Source organism: Crassostrea angulata, chromosome 2 (genome assembly GCF_025612915.1).
Source record: "Crassostrea angulata isolate pt1a10 chromosome 2, ASM2561291v2, whole genome shotgun sequence".
In the NCBI taxonomy this organism is placed as follows: domain Eukaryota; kingdom Metazoa; phylum Mollusca; class Bivalvia; order Ostreida; family Ostreidae; genus Magallana; species Magallana angulata.
The window spans coordinates 66,203,396-66,224,633 of record NC_069112.1 but is presented as its reverse complement, the minus strand read 5'-3'; the positions used below and the strand labels follow the sequence as shown (position 1 = coordinate 66,224,633).

At 35.6% G+C, this 21,238-nt stretch overlaps 2 protein-coding genes across 4 annotated transcripts; both read right to left on the bottom strand.

Moving 5' to 3' along the window:
• Nucleotides 1-3,650: 3,650 nt before the first annotated feature.
• Nucleotides 3,651-5,148, bottom strand: LOC128172748 (uncharacterized). 3 transcript variants are annotated; one of them, XM_052838505.1, is made up of 4 exons: nucleotides 4,748-5,148; nucleotides 4,595-4,663; nucleotides 4,280-4,333; nucleotides 3,651-4,117 (listed from the first exon to the last, which is right to left on the bottom strand). In XM_052838505.1, exons 2-4 carry the CDS (start codon nucleotides 4,651-4,653, stop codon nucleotides 3,727-3,729), a joined length of 504 nt encoding a protein of 167 aa, XP_052694465.1. In that variant the 5' UTR covers nucleotides 4,654-4,663; nucleotides 4,748-5,148; the 3' UTR covers nucleotides 3,651-3,726. The 3 variants fall into 3 exon arrangements, with proteins under 3 accessions (XP_052694465.1, XP_052694464.1, XP_052694463.1); XM_052838504.1 differs by having other exon boundaries at nucleotides 4,595-5,148; XM_052838503.1 differs by lacking the exons at nucleotides 4,595-4,663; nucleotides 4,748-5,148 and having other exon boundaries at nucleotides 4,280-4,410.
• Nucleotides 5,149-17,580: 12,432 nt separating this feature from the next.
• Nucleotides 17,581-18,651, bottom strand: LOC128174737 (uncharacterized protein F54H12.2-like). Its single transcript, XM_052840211.1, has one exon. The coding sequence runs from the start codon at nucleotides 18,649-18,651 to the stop codon at nucleotides 17,581-17,583; it is 1,071 nt and encodes a 356-aa protein (XP_052696171.1).
• Between the last annotated feature and the right edge of the window lie 2,587 nt (nucleotides 18,652-21,238).

Genomic DNA, 21,238 nt, shown 5'->3' with positions numbered 1-21,238 from the left:
CTTTCAGGCCAGAAAAGCTCAAATTAAAATGGGTGCATCCTCAGATAGTGTAGATTCAAGTTTGTTCAAATAATGGTCCCCGGGGGTAGGGAGGGGTCACAAGAGGGGGACCAAGTTTTACATAGCAATATATAGAGAAAATCTTTATAAATCTTCCTTTTCAAAAACTATCAGGCCATAAAAGCTCAAATTAAAATGGGAGCATCCTCAGATAGTGTAGATTCAAGTTTTTTCAAATCATGGTCCCCGGGGGTAGGGTGGGGCCACAATTGGGGGATTAAGTTTTACATAAGAATATGAAGAGAAAATCTCAAAAATCTTCTTAAAAACTATCAGGCCAGAAAAGCTCAAATTAAAATGGAAACATCCGCAGATAGGGAAGATTCTAGTTTGTTCAAATCATGGTCCCCGGGGGTAGGGTTGGGCCACAATGGGGTGATCAAATTTTACATAGGAAAATATAGAGAAAATCTTTAAAAATCTTCTTCCAAATACTATAAGGCCAGAAAAGCTCAAATTAAAGTGGAATCATCCTCGGGTAGTGTAGATTCAAGTTTGTTCAAATCATAGCCCCTGGTGGTATGGTGGGGCCACAATGGGGGAATGGATATTTACATAGGAATATATAGAGAACATCTTTAAAATCTTCTTCTCGAAAAATTTTTGGCCAAAAAATTTCAAATTAAAATTGAAGCATCTTCAGGTAGTGTAGATTTAAGTTTGTTCAAATCATGGTCCCCGGGGGTAGAGAGGGGCCACAATTGGGGGATCACGTTTTACATAGGAATATATAGAAAAAATATTTTATTAAAATATTTTTCTAAACAACTATTAGGCCAGAAAAGCTCAAATTAAAATGGAAGCATCGTCAGGTAGTGTAGATTCAAGTTTGTACAAATCATGGTCCCTGGGGGTAGGGTGGGGTAACAATTTGGGGAACAATTTTTACATAGGAATATATAGAGAAAATCTTACAATATCTTCTTCTCAAAAATTATTAGGCCAGAAAACCTCAAAATAAAATAGAAGTATTCTCAGGTAGTTTAGATTTAAATTTGTTCAAATCATAGTCCCTGGGGTAGGGTGGGGCCACAATGGGGGGATCAAGTTTTACCTAGGAATACATAGAGGAAATCTTTAAAAATCTTCTTCTCAAAAACTATTAGGCCAGGAAAGCTCAAATTAAAATGGGAGTATCCTCATACATGTATAGTGTAGATTCAAGTTTGTTTAAATCATGGCCCCCGGGGGTAGGTTGGGGCCACAATTGGGGGATAAATTTTTATACAGGAATATATAGAGACAATCTTTAAAAAAATTCTTTTAAAAACTATTTGGCCAAGAAAGCTCAAATTGGCGTGTAACCATCCTCAGATAATTAAGATTCAAGTTTGTTCAAATCATGGTCCCTGGGGGTAGGGCGGGGCCACAATGGGGGATAAATTTTTATATAGAGAGAAAATCTTTAAAAATCTTCTCAAAACTATTAGGCCAGGAAAGCCCAAATTTGAGTGGAAGCATCCCCAGATTGTATAAATTCAAGTTTGTTTAAATAATAGTCCAGGGGTAGGGTGAGGCTACAATGGGGGATGACTTTTTAGATAGGAATATATATAGAAAATCTTTAAATATCTTCTTTTTAAAGACGTTTTTGCTTGAAAACCTTAACCTTGTTGTAGACGCATCCTCGGGTATTGTAAATTCAAATTTGCAAAATCAGTCCCTAGTGGTAGGGCAGGGCCGTGATGGCGGTTTGAATTTTTACATAGGAATATATAAAGATAATCTTTAAAAATATTCTGGGAAAGTTTTCGGTCCAAAACTCAGTACTTAGTGTAAAAGCACAGTTTATGCAGATTCAAGTTTGATGGAACCATGATTCCCTACAGAAAAGTGGGGCTACGAAATGGGAGGTGGGGGGGGTGTATATTGGAATAGAGAAAAATTTTCTTATTGGTACATCAACAAAAGGGGCTTGGTATTTACCAAAAAAAAAAAGAGGTTGATATAAATTGACAGATTTTCAATTTTTTTTAGGAAGATCTGCTGTACTTAGTTGTCAAGATATTTTGATACTGTAATGCTAATTTGATCAGAATTAAGGCAATTGTTGCTCAGGTGAGCGATGTGGCCCCTTGTTGAATACATCAGATTTTGTTTAACTTGCGCAGGTAAAGAGTTAACTCTTTGATTTACCGAAGTCTCTGTTTGGTTTGATACGTGAACATCACAAAATACAGGCGATAGTTCACAGGTTACAAGGCATATTTAATGAAAACGAAACAAAAATCAAAACAAGCTAACACCATTGTTATATGTGAAAACTGTCAACGCATTGAAATATTTAGCCTCAATTTACTTCGGAAAACCGGTACCAACGTATTTTGCATGTTTCCAAGATTCCACTCTTACGCAAACTGTTGCACAACAAACAAATTTATCATTGTCAGATCGACCCGTTTATCATATGTCATTGCTACTTTAAACAAAGAACCTCGTTTTATAAGTATGGAATACGAGTCTTGGTAAAATGGGTGAGCAAACCCGGGCCGGGGCAAAATAACAGCCGGGGGAGATCGGCAATCGTCCATTCCAAAATAAGCATTGTTTTTCAGCAATATTTACAGCGCATACAAAAATACTGGTCCGTAAAATATCCTTTTTTTTATTTAATTGTTTTAAAAATTAAAAATTTTAATAAGATTAGCAGATTAATTATTGCCAATCTTTTGTTTCGTCCTGGCCCGGTTTTGCCTACCCATTTTACTAAGACTCATAGATACCGAACCCTAAGCTATAAACTGATTGAGCACCCCTTTCCTTTTTTTTTTATAATTTCCGTAATAACTCAGATTTGAAACAGAATTAGCCCTTAAATTTTGCAATTTATATTTTCCTTTCTATAAAGATTGTAAATGTTAAATTACTATGAATTTGACTGAGTACTTCTTCAAACGAAGATTTTTAAAATGCATCCCCTTTTTCTACAGTTTTGAGGTTTTCTCCTCAGTAGTATATAGTACAGTATACAGTCACTTTGCAGTCATGATGACGTCATAGGGTATTCCAGACTCCACCCATATGTCATAATGTGGGTCACAGTTAAAGGGTGGGTCTACAGTCACTGAGGTCATAGGGTATGCCCATGGGTCATTATAGAGGTCAACCAAACGGGTGTATGTAAGGTCTACAGTCACTGAGGTCATAGGGTATGCCCATGGGTCATAATAGAGGTCAACCAAACGGGTGTGTAATGTTACACCCAAATGACAGATATCAGAGGTGCCCTATCAATAAAATGGGTGTGTAAAGTTACACCCAATGAACATCCTATAAAAACGGGGATGCTAACACCAGCATTTACATCAGCCATCGCACAATCAGACCATTTGACCAGCAATGTTTCTACGATAATGTAAGTCATACCCATCAAACATTTTTTTTTTTAAATATTTCATGCATGAAGAAGACGGCGTTACTATTATTTGAGGTCTGAAAATTTGCTTTTAAGGAAATTTTAAAATAAAAACAACTGATGAAAATAAAATGGTAGAAATAATTAAAAGTCAACAGTTTGTTTTCCATGAAAAGTTTTTTTTATTATTCATGCAAACTTGTAGCTATAAACAAAGAAAGATAACTCCGATTAACATAATATCGTGACAGACAATACAACAACAAAGAGTTTAGTTCTATCGAATAAGTTCTACAATAGTTATAACAACATTACTGTTTTCTAAAATCCAACCTGCTCACATAGTCCTGTATATAACTAACTAAAGTGGATGTTTGTAAAAGGTCGACTCTCATGGAGTCGACCAATTCAGCTAATGCTAAAAGCTCCGGTTGTAATACATATTGCGCTGTAGGAGCTGGAATAAATAAATCAGGAGACTGGGGGGAGTACTGATCAATCGAATCCTCATCTGTGGGTTTGGGGGTTGAGATGGTCGAGTTATCTGTTGGTTGGACGTTCGGAGTTTCATCAGAGGGTTGGGAGTTCGGAGTTTCATCAGAGGGTTGGGAGTTCGGAGTTTCATCAGAGGGTTTCAAAGAGGATTCAGAGGAGGTTATCATCTTCAGCTCGAATTTTTGGAATTTTTCCAGAAAATTCTCTCTACAAAAAATAAATTTAATGAAAAAATAACACAAATGAAGTATATTTAAAAAAAAAAAGTAATTATGGACACACACACATACACACCCTCACCCTCACACACACATACACACACTCTCACACCCTTAACCCACTCTCACACACACACATATATCTATATACCTGAATGTGGAGAGGATAAGGTTCTCCTCGCTCAATCTCGGTTTCTTTGCCTGACTGAAAAAAAAAACAACAGGGTTAAATAAGTAATATGTCAATGTATAAAATTTACAATGAATAAGCAGTTGTTTCATAGAGACACTATAACTTAAAATTATTTTTTTATCATCATAATAATTCTAAGTTAGTAAAAAAAAAACAACATTTACAGTTTCACTTATTAGGAAATCATTACTTTAATAAAATATATATGTATACTTTATGAAAATTAATATTTTAATCAGTTTATTATCAATTATACAATATACATCATCATACCTTTGTCCTTCACAGGAAAAGTCCACTTCTAGCTTTCTCTTTCTGCCCTCCTTACCCATGCTAAAATCTCTACAACATTAATTAATATATCAAGTGTAAGTCCCCATCTTTTTATTCCTGGAAAAATCAACTCTTATTTGTGTCATTAATTACCCTTCATTAAAGGAGGCAACCGAGAATTCTTGATCACCAATCCACTCCGTTGTGAAGTCGTCAAATATGGGGGAATATTCATTAATATCTTCATCTTTTACAAAATTTCTATAAAAAATAATTGGGAGTAAACGTAAATTGTTTTACCGTTATATTTTTTACATTGACAGTGATAATCATTAAGTTGTAATATCTAGCTTAAACAATCCAATCATTGGAGGTACCGTTGATTACTGCGATATGTATATTAATAGAGAAAAAAAAGAAAAGAAAGAAACGACTTAATTAACAGCCAAGTGGTATAAATTTTATAAAAAATGCACAAACCCTTTAAACTTTTTTTTAAAAAGTCTAAACATAATTCCAAACAAATACATTTTTTTAGTTTAAGTAGAATTACTTACTTTGATTGATTCGACTCGGCCATTGTAAAAAGTGAAGATGTCACAGAATTTAAGATCTAGAAGGTATGGTGGACAGATGATCATATGTATTAATTGACTCCCTTTATATATAGTTCTATTTGGGCGTCTTTAATAATTATCTAAATAAGTTTGTTCCGATTTTCTGACGATTTAAAAATGTTTATTTAAAAAAGGTCAAAAGTTTGGGGAAAAAGCACAGACGCTAGCAAAAAATATTTCGCGCCAGGTCCAAAAAGCGCTTTTTGCAGAAATTGCGCCAAAACTTTTAAGTCACGTTTTCAACACCCTTGCTAGCCTTCATTAAAATGCGATAAGAGATAGTTATTTATTTAACCTCATAATGGTAAAATGCAGACTGGAAAAGAGCTCTATATTATACGTGTAAGCTTTATCTGGCGATACCCCCCCCCCCCAACCCACTCTAGATCCACCCTTGTTATATACGTTTGACACAGGTACCCGACGATAATTATTTTACTATTAACCCTACCTAATAATACACAAGGTACTGTTTTCACTGTTATCATGGTACCCCCCTGAGCATTTTATTTCGTCAAGTATACATAAAAACAGATGTGTTTACCTGGAATATATTTTGATTGAATTGATGTTATGTGTGCATCAAACTGTGGTACACTGATTTATTTATTAATGCGTAATTATAATGAATGTATTAATGCTTGTTGTGGACCATGAAGTGACACCCTTTCCCTCCGATTTTGATTATTTATACTAATCAAAAGAATTGGGCATCTTCAACCTATATATTTTAACGGGTCAAAATTTGTCATGTCTAAAAACAATCATGTGTCAACACCGTGTTCGAATAATGTGCCCGGCGACCTCTTAACCTTAGTCTTACTAGCCAATGTCCGACGATCAGATGTCACGCGCATGCAACCCTGGATATCATATGTACCCAAGTTGCAGTTGCCGAAATTCGCGAAAACCATGTGCGTCTCTCTAAACTTTGCTCTTTTTGCCCTGGTGGCATCTTTGCTAGCTACCCCCTTGCCAGAAAGAGGGGTGAAACTTTGTTTTATTCCATGCAGAGAAGTGCGTGTGAATGCAAGTGACATTCGCGAGGTGTTTGTCAGCAACTGTGCGCTGGCAAAAGTTGAAATCGTAGGAGACCCGCGGACTGTCACGATCCGGGACTCTGCAGGACCATGTGGTAAGTTTAAATACTTTTATTAATTTATGTTTTTATTTCTTTCCCATGATGTTTTTTTCAAGACAAGTTGAGAAGTGTGTTGTTGCAACGAGATAAAATCTGTTTTTGTGATGCTCATTTTTTGCGGGGGAATAAATGTCGAGAGTAAAATCAATGTTTTGATTTATTATAATATCCCATCTGATTGCACACTTATCTGTTGAAGTTGGGGGGAGGGGATAGCACCGATGTTCTTATCAGCACCGCTGTTCAAATTTAGGTCAGACTTATAGCGGGAAATCTTTATGAATGAATATCACGTGACTAAGACCTCGTGTTGTTATTGTCACATGACTTCGAGTAGCCAATACAATTGTACCAAATTTACTATGAAGTATGTGTAGTAAATAGTAGGGACACTTAAATTATTCCAGCTCTTTTGTTTATTTTATTATAACTAGAGCGTTTTTATTGTGTTTTTAGTCATTAATTAAGAGGGAAATGTATGACTCTAGGTCTGACATAATAATTAAGATTGACAATAGCTGGAAAATTTTAAATAGTGCAACTTGTTACTCATGTGAATGGATTGAGTGTTCAAGTATTAGAAGAGAACATTATTAGTAAATTAACCATTTTTCCGTTATAGCAACCACAGCAACGTTAACAACAACAACAACAACTTCCACTAGCACCGCATTAATGCGGACAACAACAACATCCTCTGACACCTTTAAATACTTTTATTAATTTATGTTTTTATTTCTTTCCCATGATGTTTTTTTCAAGACAAGTTGAGTAGTGTGTTGTTGCAACGAGATAAAATCTGTTTTTGTGATGCTCAGTTTTTGCGGGGGAATAAATGTCGAGAGTAAAATCAATGTTTTGATTTATTATAATATCCCATCTGATTGCACACTTATCTGTTGAAGTTGGGGGGAGGGGATAGCACCGATGTTCTTATCAGCACCGCTGTTCAAATTTAGGTCAGACTTATAGCGGGAAATCTTTATGAATGAATATCACGTGACTAAGACCTCGTGTTGTTATTGTCACATGACTTCAAGTAGCCAATACAATTGTACCAAATTTACTATGAAGTATGTGTAGTAAATAGTAGGGACACTTAAATTATTTTAGCTCTTTTGTTTATTTTATTATAACTAGAGCGTTTTTATCGTGTTTTTAGTCATTAATTAAGAGGGAAATGTATGACTCTAGGTCTGACATAATAATTAAGATTGACAATAGCTGGAAAATTTTAAATAGTGCAACTTGTTACACATGTGAATGGATTGAGTGTTCAAGTATTAGAAGAGAACATTATTAGTAAATTAACCATTTTTCCGTTATAGCAACCACAGCAACGTTAACAACAACAACAACAACTTCCTCTAGCACCGCATTAATGCGGACAACAACAACATCCTCTGACACCGTATCAAAGCTGACAACAATGACGTCTAACACCACCACAACTATGCTGCAGACAACAACACCCTCTAACACCACAACAACACCCTCTAGCACCACAGAAACGCCCTCTAGCACCACAGAAACGCCCTCTAGCACCACAACAACGCCCTCTAGCACCAAAGAAACGCCCTCTAGCACCACAACAACGCCCTCTAGCACCACAACAACGCCCTCTAGCACCACATTAATGCTACAGACAACAACAGCATTCTCTAACACCATACCAATGTTGACAACTGTAACGTCCATCTCTAACACCACATCTCAAGGTACTTTAGCTTGACTATATTATAAGTTAGCTGAACTGAAAGCTCATCCATGTATTAACTGTTCTTTATGTGTATCATTTATTAATTTTGACTTTTATTTGTTGCAGAATCAACATTGGAGAAGTTAAAAAGATTGCTTCTGCAAACGAAAGATGAGGAAGGGGAGACCCTATCAGACAAAGCCTGGGGTAATCCCATAGATAACATTATTCTGACTATATGTTGTGTAATATTAATTTTTGTGGTAATATTGTGTAGGAAACAAAGCAGACCATGTTTCCGGCAAAGGAAAACTAAAAAGAATATTTATAAACCAAAATCTACAACAATGGATGATTTGAGTTTTAAAAATTCAATGTTTAAAAATGATGTTGAAAATGATGATGATGAGGATGAATTTAGTATTTAAGATTACAAAAAAAATATTTTGTATCGGGAATTTAACGAAATCAACCGGTATTTAATTTTTAAAAGGTTTACTCATTTTTAAAATGTATTTTAGGATTTTTAGCATGGGCCATAGCCACTTCACTGGCTGTAGGATTGATTCTGCTTAAGCAACTCCTACAAAAGCACTCTCCAAGCACTCCTCCAAGCACTCCTCCGAGCACTCAACCCTCCACCGAAACTCCTACCAACAACCCTAACATCAGCCAAATCCCGTTGATTCAGCACACCCCTAATTCACAGGCTACGACACCTTCACCACAATGCAGCAGCATTACTGTGGAGGAACCAGTTGCCTCGAGAACCAGAACAAAGTGTTCGAGGGAGTTAAAATTAATGTGAAAATGTTTTTTTAAGAAGTAAAGTACTTTTACATCTAGGCAAAAGTTTGTAAAAACTTTTTTTTTTGTTTTAGTAATCTAAAAAATCATAACTTTGACAGTTAAGATTATGTTGTGCCAGTTTTATTTTTTGATTTTATATATACTTACAAGAACATTTTATAATACTCAGAAAACTGTCTCAGGTAAATAGTTGACTATAATCTAATTTCATTATTTTTTACATCATGAAATCAAAAAATGTGTAGCTTTCTTTTTTTCTTTTTTTTTTGTAAAACGATTTTCTACTTATCAATACTCGGATAAGAATTTTATCATTTATTTCAGCATTAAAAAAGTCAGTTTTGACTATATACTTTGTTGTAAATGTACTTTACTTTTTTAAAAAACACCTGTGCTGCTCAAAATGAAAAACTATCAATTTTAATCAGTATAACAATTTAACAAATTTTTCAACAGAGTTTATAATTTTTATTAACATTTGTGAAGACATACAGGAATACCAGTGATTTCTAAAAAAAAAAAAATAGCTTTTCTTAAGAAAAAAATATAAAATTAGCTTTTACTTTTTTTTTGAAAAGCAGCAGTATATATATTTTATTTTGAAGAATCTAAGTGTTATAATTTTTTGACAAGTATTAACTCCAGACATAATTTATTCATCTTCATCTGCTTAGCTGAACCATATAGGCTAATCAAAAAAGCTGGTGTTTTTTACTTATGAGATTGTAAAAAATACAAAAGAAAAACTGTGACCTTAAAACATTTTCTGTAGTTATTTGTGATCAGTATTCAAGTTTATATTTTACATCAAGGAGAATTAAGATTTTGTATTATTTTTGAAATTACTTAAAAATTTGTAATACAACTTGCTTATGGGTTGTAAAGATGTGAGATGTTTTATAATATTTTATGAAAATGGGTGTTTTCTTTTATTTTTCAAAGATAAGTTTAAATAGCATATATCTTTAAACAAAAAATAAATAAAAATAAACTACATACATGTAGGATCTACGAAAGAGCTATTTTTAGTTTTTTTTTGTATGGGAACAAGGTAGATAATCTTGTTTTTTACCCTCTGATGAGAGTGCATTTTTTTAAAAAAATTGAGTATGTTTTTGAATTTTTCAGTTTTTCTTTTCTTTTTTTTTTTTTAATTTTTTGAAAAAGTAGGCGCTATTACTATTCTTTTCTTTTTCCTTTTATATATGGAGGGGAAAGCAGATTACAGTTTTTTTCAGACTATATTGTATCTTTACAAGAAGAGAGATTTGCTGTATTGTAAAGTAGATAGTTTTTTTTTGTTATTATGAGAGGTTTTGTCATTCACATTGTATTTTGGAGTGTATGTGTGTGAGGGTTATGATGATTGTTGATTTTCACGGTTGTTGATGTAAATATTCTGTCTCCGGTGAAAAGTAGCATGTAGAGTGTTAAGTGGTTTTTTTTAATTTAATAAAAAGTTTTTTCTGATATTACATTTTTTTTTTTTTTTTTTTTTAAATTATCATTTCTTGCTCTGAATCAGTCCATCTTGTGTTTGCATTGATTGATATAAGAGAAAAATCAATACATTCTATTGTAAAAGGTGATATATTAAAAAAACTTAGAGATGTTGGATCTTCATGTGTATATATTCGAGTGTTGCATAAAACACATATGGCAGATTACATATTATATTTTCTGAGGGTCACCACAACCCACAGAAAATGGGAAATTAATAAATATATATCTAAATGCACTGAAATTCGCATGTTATTAGGGTGAGATATAAAACTTAATTTTTATATAAAAAGGTAAAGACATTTAACTGTAATACACCAGGTATGGTTTTCTATAGACATCAAATTTTATTTTATTTTATTTTATTTGTTTAGCAATGGCTGAAAACAGTCTTTTAAAGGAGATACTCGACACATTAAGTGACCCTGATACGGTAAAGTTTTTTGCTGCAGTCCATGGACTTGTTGGCAATTCAGAGGTGGAACATCGATTGAAGGAATTAGAATGGAATGAGCACATTGAAAACCTATGGCAGGAAGTTCTTCCAGCAATTCAGCCTTCATTAAAGAGACTTCAAGATTCTTTAGATGATGATGATGATAAACCATCCACAAGTGGATATGAGGTTCTTTCGACTTCCGAACCACCTCGAAAGAAACAACGAAAGGAGGTTCTTTCATCACCACAATCCCCCTCAACAGATGATAACAGACAGTATGGTGGAGGCGGGTTGGGTTCTGAGTCAGAGGATGAATCTGAGAAACCCTACTATATCTGGAAAAGAGATGTTCGAACCTTTAAAAAAGACATGGCCCGTGAAACCACTTTCAAAGTTAAATTTAATGAACAGTGGAGGGGTGATAAATTGGTAAACATACAAACCAAATTACATAATATGTTCGACGATCTATTGTCGCAGGCCAGGGGGCATGATGCAGATTTGGGAAGAGTAGTTCTCAGTCATCCAAGTTTAAACAACCCAATCGTTGTTCCTTTGCAGTCCTGGGAACATCTCAACGCAGACGTCGTCATGGAGGAGATAACCAAAGCTCTGAACTCCAACGAGAGTTTACCGGTAGACGAAAATATGATCGTCACTGTTGGGTCTATAGACATACCCAAAGGGGAGGTAACCCTAGAAAACTACCCATTACATCTCTATTTGGTCCAAAGAATAGTATAGAAAGAAAAAAATCACTTTTTCATGTGCAAAATGACAACAACCTATGTATGCCAATTGCTATCGGTCTGTGTTTTCTAAAAACATGTAAGAAAGTTGATGCAAAAAATTGGGGACCTTTAGTGAGAGATGATAAGGGAATGGTGCTGGATCATGCCATAAAACACAGAGTAGTTCCTCAGACGTACTACGAAAACATATTGAAAATTTCCAGGAAAAAAATGCAAAAAGAGATGGCCATGCGTCTGTGTGAGAAAGCAAGGGTATCTATCAACAGATATTTAGGCCTGAATGATATCGAACCTTTTGAAAATCTACTCGGGGTCAGCATTAACGTGTTGTCTAATCGAGTAGGCAACAAATTTGTCAGAGTGACAGATGATCGGGAAAAACCTCGCCTTTATCTCTATCACGTTGAGTCGAAAAATATTCATCACTGGCACGGCGTTGCCAACATACAAGGATTTTTTAAGGCATCTTATTTTTGCCATACATGTTTAAAACCTTACAAAAATAAGGCCAGTCACTCTTGCGCCACCTCTTGTGATGTTTGTTTACATGACAACTGTAAGAAAACAGACGTACAAATAGGTTGTCATTCCTGTAATCGTATTTGTCGATCTCTTACGTGTTTCCAACGGCATAAAACACAACGCATGGTCAAAAAGCAGTCTTACCCCGCTGCCTGTGAGCTCTTTTATCAATGTAGAAAATGTAGAGTTACTCTACAACGTGCTAAGCGCTCGCCTGAGCTACATGTTTGTCAGGAATGGGAGTGCCCCAACTGTCGAGAATACCACGTTGGTGAACATCACTGCTATCAGAAACCGTTTGCATCTCAAATAGAAAAGAGAAAAAAGAAATTCATATTTTACGATTTTGAGACCCGCCAAGACGACATATATCAATGTGAGCAAGGGTTTAGACCATCTCGCATCCAATGCAGTCACTGCGTTAGAGAAGAACAGCGATGCTTAGACTGTAAACTATGTCAACACTGTAGGGATCCCTCATGTGGTCTGCAGCAACATAAAGTCAACTTTGCCGTCCTACAGACCACTTGTCACAAATGTGAAGACGAGGAACTCAAGGAGGGCGTCACTTGTTCCAACTGTGGAAATCGATGCATAAAATGTTCGAAAACCCAGAAAGGTGAATACGTGAGTCCCCCGTGTCACACCACTTGCGGAAAAAGGGAACTAGTTTTTTCCGGTGACGAAGCAGCCGAACAGTTTTGTGCATATGTTACCAGCAAGCATTGCAGAGACTCAATTTTAATAGCTCATAATGCCAAAAGTTTCGATTTATACCCTGTTTTAGAAGTTCTGATCGATCGACACTCTATTCGACCAAGCAAGATCATTTACAATGGTTCAAAAATTATGTATCTGCACATTGCCCAAAAACTTAATTTAACTTTTGTTGATTCACTAAATTTTCTTCCCATGAAACTTGCCAAAATACCGGAAGCCTTTGGTCTGCAGGAACTCTGCAAAGGATACTTCCCCCACTTTTTCAATACCAAAGCCAATCAAAATTACGTGGGTCCGTATCCAGAATTAAAATATTACGGATATGATTTCATGTCAAGTGGTGAGCGAAGAAAGCTTACTGAATGGCATGCATCGAAACGCAATGAAACTTTTAACTTTCGAGAGGAAATGTTACAATATTGTCGCTCGGATGTTGACATATTGAGACGGGGTTGCCTGGAATTTAGAAATTTGATGATCAAAGTGACGTCCATTGAAGAGACAATTGCCCAAGCAGATGGAACTGTTAAGAAATCAACTGCATTGGGGATCGACCCGTTTGACTATATTACCATTGCAAGTGTATGCATGGGGATATTCAAATCCTTATTTTTGAAGGGAGAATACAAAATTGAAATCACCAGAGATGAAAAATCTCATTGGTATGCCGTTAACTATTTGGAGGGACTAGAGGTGGTCAATTTTGATGACTCTTTGATGTCAGTTACTGACTTAGTAAATGACGAAAGTGTTCAGTTAGGGAGACGACATTTCAAGAGTCCCATAGCAGTGGTGCCTTCTCAAGGTTATACGAAACGTGATAACTTCAGCAAGATTTCCATCCAGTGGTTAGAATGGTTAATGGAAACAAGTCGTCAGCGAGGAAACCCATTAATTATTTCTCATGCTCTAAATGGGGGTGAATATCGTGTACCCGACACCAATTACAGATGTGACGGATTTGTTGTAAATCCCACTGGAAAAGGAACAATTTACGAATTCTATGGTAAGAGTTGACACAAAATTTTTATTAAAAAAAAACATTTTGCCCCCCTTATCCCCTAAACTAGGGGGGGGGGGGGGGGGGGCGGCGGCGGCAGCTGGCGTATCTGGACTTAACCAAAAAAATATTAATGATAAATATTGCTTATTTTCGGTACAGGTTGCGTGTTTCACGGCTGTCCCTTCTGTTACCCCGACGATAGGAACAGCATAAAGCATCCTTCCACCAGTCAGACGATAAAGGAATTGTACGATGCAACAAAAAAACGTGAAAAAGAACTGAAATCTATGGGCTACAAAGTGATTTCCATCTGGGAGCATCAGTTTAGGTATCAACTAGACAAAAATGTGACATTACAACAATTCGTTTCCACCTTAGATCTACAAGAGAGACTCAACCCGCGTGAGAGCTTTTTTGGTGGTCGGACCAATGCCATCAAACTACATTACAAGGCTGCAGAAGATGAAACAATTCAATACTACGACTTTACCAGTCTCTATCCCTGGACCAACAAGTATTGTCGTTACCCCATCGGCCATCCAAGCATTGTCACGGACAATTTTCAAGACATTTCACAATACTTTGGACTTGCAAAAATTCTACCTCCTAAAAAACTGTATCACCCTGTACTTCCTTATAAATCTAGAGGAAAACTAATGTTTCCACTATGTAAAACATGCGCGGACAATGAAAATCAGAATGAATGTACATGTTCTGTAGTTGAGAGAGCAATAACGGGTACATGGTGTACCCCTGAAATTCAGATGGCAACGTCCAAAGGATACACAATTTTGAAAATTTATGAGGTCTACCATTTTACCGAGTCGTCTAAATACGATGTCGAGTCGTGTGAAGGTGGATTGTTCGCGCAATACGTGAACATTTTTTTTAAAAATAAAGCAGGAGGCTTCGGGATTTCCAACTGAATGCAACACGGAAGAGACGAAAAGAAAATACATCAATGAGTACAAAGAAAAGGAGGGGGTTCAATTAGAGTATGATAAAATTAAAAAAAATCCTGGTTTGCGATGCTTAGCTAAACTCTGTTTGAATAGTTTTTGGGGTAAATTTGGTCAGAAATTAGACATGCAACAGTCTACTTTCATTCACGAATCAGAAGCAGAAAATTTTTTTCAAATGCTTTCAGATCCAACAAAAGTACCTCGCAACTTTCACATCGTTTCGAGAGACATACTTAATTTAGAATGGAGTAACAGCCCCTTATTCCCAGCATTCAACAACAAAACAAACATATTCTTAGCCTCTTTTACCACCATGTGGGCGCGACTGAAATTGTACAATGTTCTTGACAAATTGAACGAAAATGTCTTGTATTTTGATACAGACAGTGTCATTTTTAAGGCTAAAAAGTCGAACGATTTGAATTATCTTCCTATTGGTAATTATCTCGGTGAATTAACTAACGAGATATCCGCAGAAGAAGGATACATCACTGAATTTGTTTCGGGTGGTCCTAAGAACTATGCCTACCGTACACTGTCGGGAAAAGAAGAGTGTAAAGTTAGGGGATTTACACTTAACTGGATTAATTCGAAATTGATTAATTTCGATGCTATTAAATCAATTATCTGTACTTCACACGACCGACAAATCGAAATCATTAATCCTTGTAAAATATCGAGGGACAACAAAAAAAGCAAACTGTTAAACAAAGTTGAAAGTAAAAACTATAAAATGGTTTACACTAAAAGGAGAATTCTTCCTAATTTAGACATGTTGCCATTTGGATTTTAAGATAAAAAAACAAAATCAAGAAACAGTTTTGATGTTCATATTTTATTGAATAATAATTTATACAAATAAAAAATTGATATACATAAAAATATTGTTTATTGTTGTTACATTGTCAATATTTAAGCCAGTGAACGGTTTTTTCCTTTTGTCGAATATCGGATATTCCTGGAGGTTTCCCGACCTTTTTTTTTTGCTGACAAAACCCGTACCAGATTGTAACAAGTTAGTCGTATCTGCGAATTCGAAGTCATTGACAGTTTGCTGTTGCTTTTCTGGAGATTGTTTCAACGTCTGTTCGATTGTTGTCGTATCTTGGGTCAACGGTTCTTTAACAGGGTCCACTTGTTTAAGTAAACGTTCATATTTTAGTTTCGGCACAAGTATCATTTCCTTCGCCATTTGTCTTTGATATGTTGAACAATAGGTTTTAATAGAAGCGATACTAAAGAATTGTTTTTCAGCAATATTCGACGTTTTTCCCTGTTGCTGACTTCTCTTGATCCCAATAATCGAATGTATGACTCGTAAGGTTTCAGGTGATTTATATACTTTTTACTCAGAGGATATGTTCCGGTGTAAATGTTAAGTGCTATTTCACTAAGCACATCGTACTGTTCACTGCTCAATGCTTTAATGATTAGTTTCTGCTGGGTACTGTCTGCATACACGAGAAAATTTAAGAACGATTCGTGTTTCTTCACCCTTTGCTTCATGTTTAAAAATGAGAACAAAAATGGAAACCGCACCTTTTTATATAGGTTGATAAATAACCATCTCTTCACCTGGAAGAATATGAGTTCTTAATTGATATTCTTTGTTCTGTGTAGGTTCCAAACAAACACGCAAGTAACCGAAATTGGGCCGAGTTGCAGATTTGTATGCTGCTTTGAAAAAAGAATTTTGGCCTGGTAATATCTGAGATCCAAAAGTGATGATCTGTCTAGAATCGCGATAATTCTTAAATAAAATGACATTTAGACAATTCAGAGATATGGTTCTGGCATACTTTCCCGGTGGATACAGGTTCTGGGATAACATTATGGTGGTCACGTTTCTATGATGAGATGTAACCGTAAACAAATGCACACAATCCTTTGATTGTGCAACTTGTAACATGAGATCATCCAATACAACTATAGTGTGATTGACACCCTCTGTGTACTGCTCTATGTCTTCTTTAGAGGGTAACCCCTGATGTAATGAAAGGTTTGGTATAGTCTGCTCCATTTCGTCAAACATGGGTTGATGTTCAGAATAAGCATATATTATTTTATTAACAGGCATAGAAAACAAGCCATTGGCATTTTGTAAAAGTTTTTTAGTAAAATGTGTTTTACCACTCTGTGTACTACCACATATAAGCACTGTGGTAAGTGCAGAAAACGGAAGTAAGGAATCAGTGTTCCACCAATCATTCCTGCTCTCTTTTTCCATGTTTATAACAGTCGTGAGATTCCTCAAAATAAAGTCAAATGCAATGTAACCCATATATATATGCAGTTAAACTTTATCAGTGATTGAATAAGAAAACTCCGGTGAATATGCTTTTCTTAAATTTTATTTTCTAAAAATATTTTAAATATTCATGCATAAAACGTTTCACAAAGTCATCATTGGACTGAATGTCATTGGAAAATAAAGTATACACATAATGTAATGATTTTTTAAAGCACAATCTTGCAATTAAAAATACTAAGACATAAAGACCACACAAATCGGAATTACGAGGTTGAAGTTGTATGGCTTTAAAATTACATTGTACACTGTTCTTCTTTAAAAAGTTTTGAATGTCTTGATTGTATTGAACTGGTGATTTTCCAAGACTGTCAAAAAACTCTGCTTGGGCTGGACTGTATATGATTAGTGCCAGCCAGTGTTCTCCAGGAAATGGTACAGGTTGCGTATTAACAATGAAGGCACTTGGGTACTGTGTAATGATTTGAGGTAATGTATTACTAGCAAATACACCTTTCACATATTGTCTTAAACAAGGATCTGATTTCACCATATTTAACAGTTGTGATGAATTCATGGCTGAATGTAATTGATGTCTCGTGATTTGTCGATCTCTAGTAGAGATGAAAAGGTTGCAAATACTATGGCGTTGACGGCTTTGCTTGTTGCTTGTTTGAATTTCAACTCCAGTCTGGTGTTGCCCCGACGTATCAGATTTAAATACTCATCTCCAAACCCACACGGATCTACTGTAAATACAAAGAGTGAATATCCTTTTCCAAAGTCATCACGGGAGATGATCAGTCCAGCATCGTTGTTCCATTTCCCAGAGGCTTCAAATAAACGTACAAAGGCATCTGAATAAAGTCCCGCTGAAAAGTCTGTCTTTAATGGTCTACCGGGCACGCTTTCCCCGTTAATATATATCCCGACATCTGTTAATCCCATATGCTCAAAGTTAAAGGGATTAGTTGTGTAATCCCCATTCACAGCTTTTTGGTCCACCAGACCTACCACGATGCGATCGGGTATCGCCTGAGGAAATATATTGTCCCAATAAAACTCTGTGGATCCTTTTGGTATGGTATTCATTTTTAGCTCATTTCTGGTTAAGGTATACTTTACAGGAGTGGCTTCAATCTGTTTACTGTGGTTTAGCAAAACACCAGGATCTACCCGCACTTTGGCCACCTTGTACACGACGTCTAGTAATTCTATTTTATATGCCGGAGTACTATTGGCAGATATGATGACAAAAGGAGCACTGGATCTAAATAGTTTGATGTAGACGTCTACCCCATTTATTAAGTATTTATCTGTATCAAAGATATCTTCCATTAGGTTTCCTTCCAATTCAAAGACTTTACTTTGCTGTGTGTAAGCATATCGCATGACCAGTCCTGCATTGTCTCCGTTATATGCATTTGCGTCGTTAATATTTCCCTCATCTTTATAAAATAGCTCAGATTGTTTTTGTGAATATAGCTCGTCTTTTCCGCTGAATAAGATTGTTTTGAGGTACGCCTTCCAAGGGTAGTTATTGGTATTAAAAGAGACTAACTTGTTGTTCAAGTAGACGTCCATCTGGGAGAACATACTTTGTAGAGGTAAGTTAACGATACCGGTTTTTTCGTTTGCAGCCATTGTCGATCCATCTGCTTTCAATATACGGGCCTTAACGTACAATTTGCTTCTTTTGAAATCAATATATTCTGCACCAGAACCCGAGACTACAATCTCGATCGGAGTGTCAGATACGCCAATGCTAGAAATTGGTCTTGCTTCTGTAAAATATACTTTTTCAACCGCTACTTGGTTTGTTGGAGATGCAAAAAGAGAGAGTTCCATTGGTTGGGCAATGTCTTGATTATCACTGCTTAAAAATGCCATTTTTTTTTTTACAATTTAAAGATACTTCTGTAACTGTCAATTTGAAATTGTTTCTTTTTTCTTGTCTGTTTTTTCTTGTTTACTACTCGCTGTTGTTGCTTTTTAACAGATTTCGTTTTGATTGCCTGAGTTGATTTTTTTCTTGTTGCAGGTTTAGATGACTTCTTTGTCTGAGTTTTAGGTGTTGCACGTTTCAATTTCTTTGACGAAATGGCAAAAGATTGCGAACGTGGTCTCTTTATACCCCCCTGAACTCTGACAAATGGAACACCCTCTTTGACATCCTTGGAATGTTCCACTTTCGCTCTTTCTTCCACTGCAGCTACTGGAGTCACGTGAGTGTTGGTTCCTTCTTCTTCAGATTTTAATTGAGAGTGGGGTCTCAATGGTATGACATAAGACTTGTAACTTCTCGCACCTTTCCCAATTTGTTGTGGTTTGTATTTGTAAGGATTAAATTTTTTCTCTGCCATATTCTTGTAAAATGATTCCCATATTCTGGGATCACTGACGTAAGTCTGACTATTCATCATAAAACAAAAGGGAACTTCTTGAAATGAAGTGTTACAGTCACTGGTCCATTTAAGAATGAAACTAAGTTTCCCTCTCTGTCCGTTATATACACAGCGATCTGCTGTAATTGGCCAATTTTAACTGGAATATAATAAGGAAGTGTGTAAGTGATATTTTCAGGTTTCTCTCCAAGGGATATGCATCGTAGGAGGGGTGCCTCTTTTCCACCAATAATTGTTTCCTCGCAGATATCGCAACAAACAAATAACTCTGATTTTGTCTTGTTGGACGTAGTCCAACTCTCTGTAGAAAATTCCGTCAGGGCAACAGTCCAATATCCATCAAATTGAATTTGTTTACTTAAGTGTACTCGGAAGCAATTGGGTTTATTTTCAAAATATTCAGAGCTGTCCGTAGACGTCAATACCATTCGTACGCTCATCTTGAATAGAGAGGACTTGTAAAATCATAGCAGCTTTTATTGTTTTTCCAGGGAACTCTCTGGAATCCATGAATTGAATTTTTTTGGCCATCCTTCCCATTTGACATACACTTCTTGGGTTTTACCATGACGCCTTCTTTTAAGTATTTTCTCCACTCTATAAGAAACGTCTTCTGACTTTATGACTTTATGAAGCTCAGACTCGTAAAAGGTACCTTCTATAGGGTCACCTGCCAAATCTTTTAATTTGTACACCGGTATTTGACCTCTTTTGTATCTTTCATTTACTTTAAAAAACTCTTCTGTCCATTTCTGTTGATAGTCTCTTTGAAAAGGGTGTTTGAGTTGTGATAATCTGACATCATCTCCAATTTTAAATTTGAAAAAGGGTTTTGCTCTTTTTTTCTCCTTTGATCTGCCTAATGTTTTGGACTGGTTAACATCTAGCTTGGTTTTCCCAGAAAGATAAGACTCTAGTCTTATTTCATCGGCATTTTCTTTGTTCACATTAGCTGGAGCATTCCCACCCAATGATCTGTGAGGTCTTTTGTTGTAACTTTTTACCAAGTCTTGTAAAATATTTATAAAACGATAGGTTCGGTTCTTCATGAAATAACGATACATCAGGTTCTTCATGGTGCGAATAACTCTCTCTGCATAATTTGCTTTTGTTTCATTTTGTGTGTATATGGCGTGTATCTCCTCTTTCTTCAGAAATGCCTTTACCCAACGATTTTTAAATTCACTACCCTTATCAGTTCTAAGGGTATTTGGTTTTCGTCTTTTTTGAAAAACTATTTTTAAACCATCAACAATGTTCTGATGGTGCTTATTTTTTAGGGGAACTATAAATAGATATCGACTAAATATGTCAATGAGTACTAATAAAAATTTATAACCATCATTATGGGATGCAATGTTTGAAACGTCTGCCAAGTCACCATCCCACATAGAGTCAATGGTGTTCACTATCACCTTTGAACGCGGGAATGTTTTTCGAATTGGTTTATACAGACTATATGAGTCTTCATTATTTAAGAATTGTCTTATTCTCTGTCTACCAATCTTGTATTTGCCTTCCTGTTTAACAGCTTGATATAATTTTTCAGGCCCGGCATATGCCCCCGGTTTACCAGGTGTGTAGTAGAGCTCTCTTAAATAATCCGTATGGTTTGACATACTTTAACAAAATAATAATCTTTCTTCGACTGTTACTTTTATAACATGAAAAACACTAAGTAAAAGTATCATTTTTAACTATTTTATTCTAATATATTGTTAGAAGAAAAAATATTTACATAGAACATATATGAACATAAATACAATAAATAATAGATTTCCATAACAAATCCGTTTCATTAATTATTTTTAGATTAGTGTTCATTG

Coding starts and splice junctions, on each gene's coding strand:
- LOC128172748 (XM_052838503.1), bottom strand. CDS start 4,410: ATGAAACAACTGCTTATTCATTGTAAATTTTATACATTGACATATTAC. Junction 4,118..4,279: donor CTTATCCTCTCCACATTCAG/GTATATAGATAT, acceptor TATTTTTTGTAG/AGAGAATTTTCTGGAAAAAT.
- LOC128174737 (XM_052840211.1), bottom strand. CDS start 18,651: ATGGCTGCAAACGAAAAAACCGGTATCGTTAACTTACCTCTACAAAGT.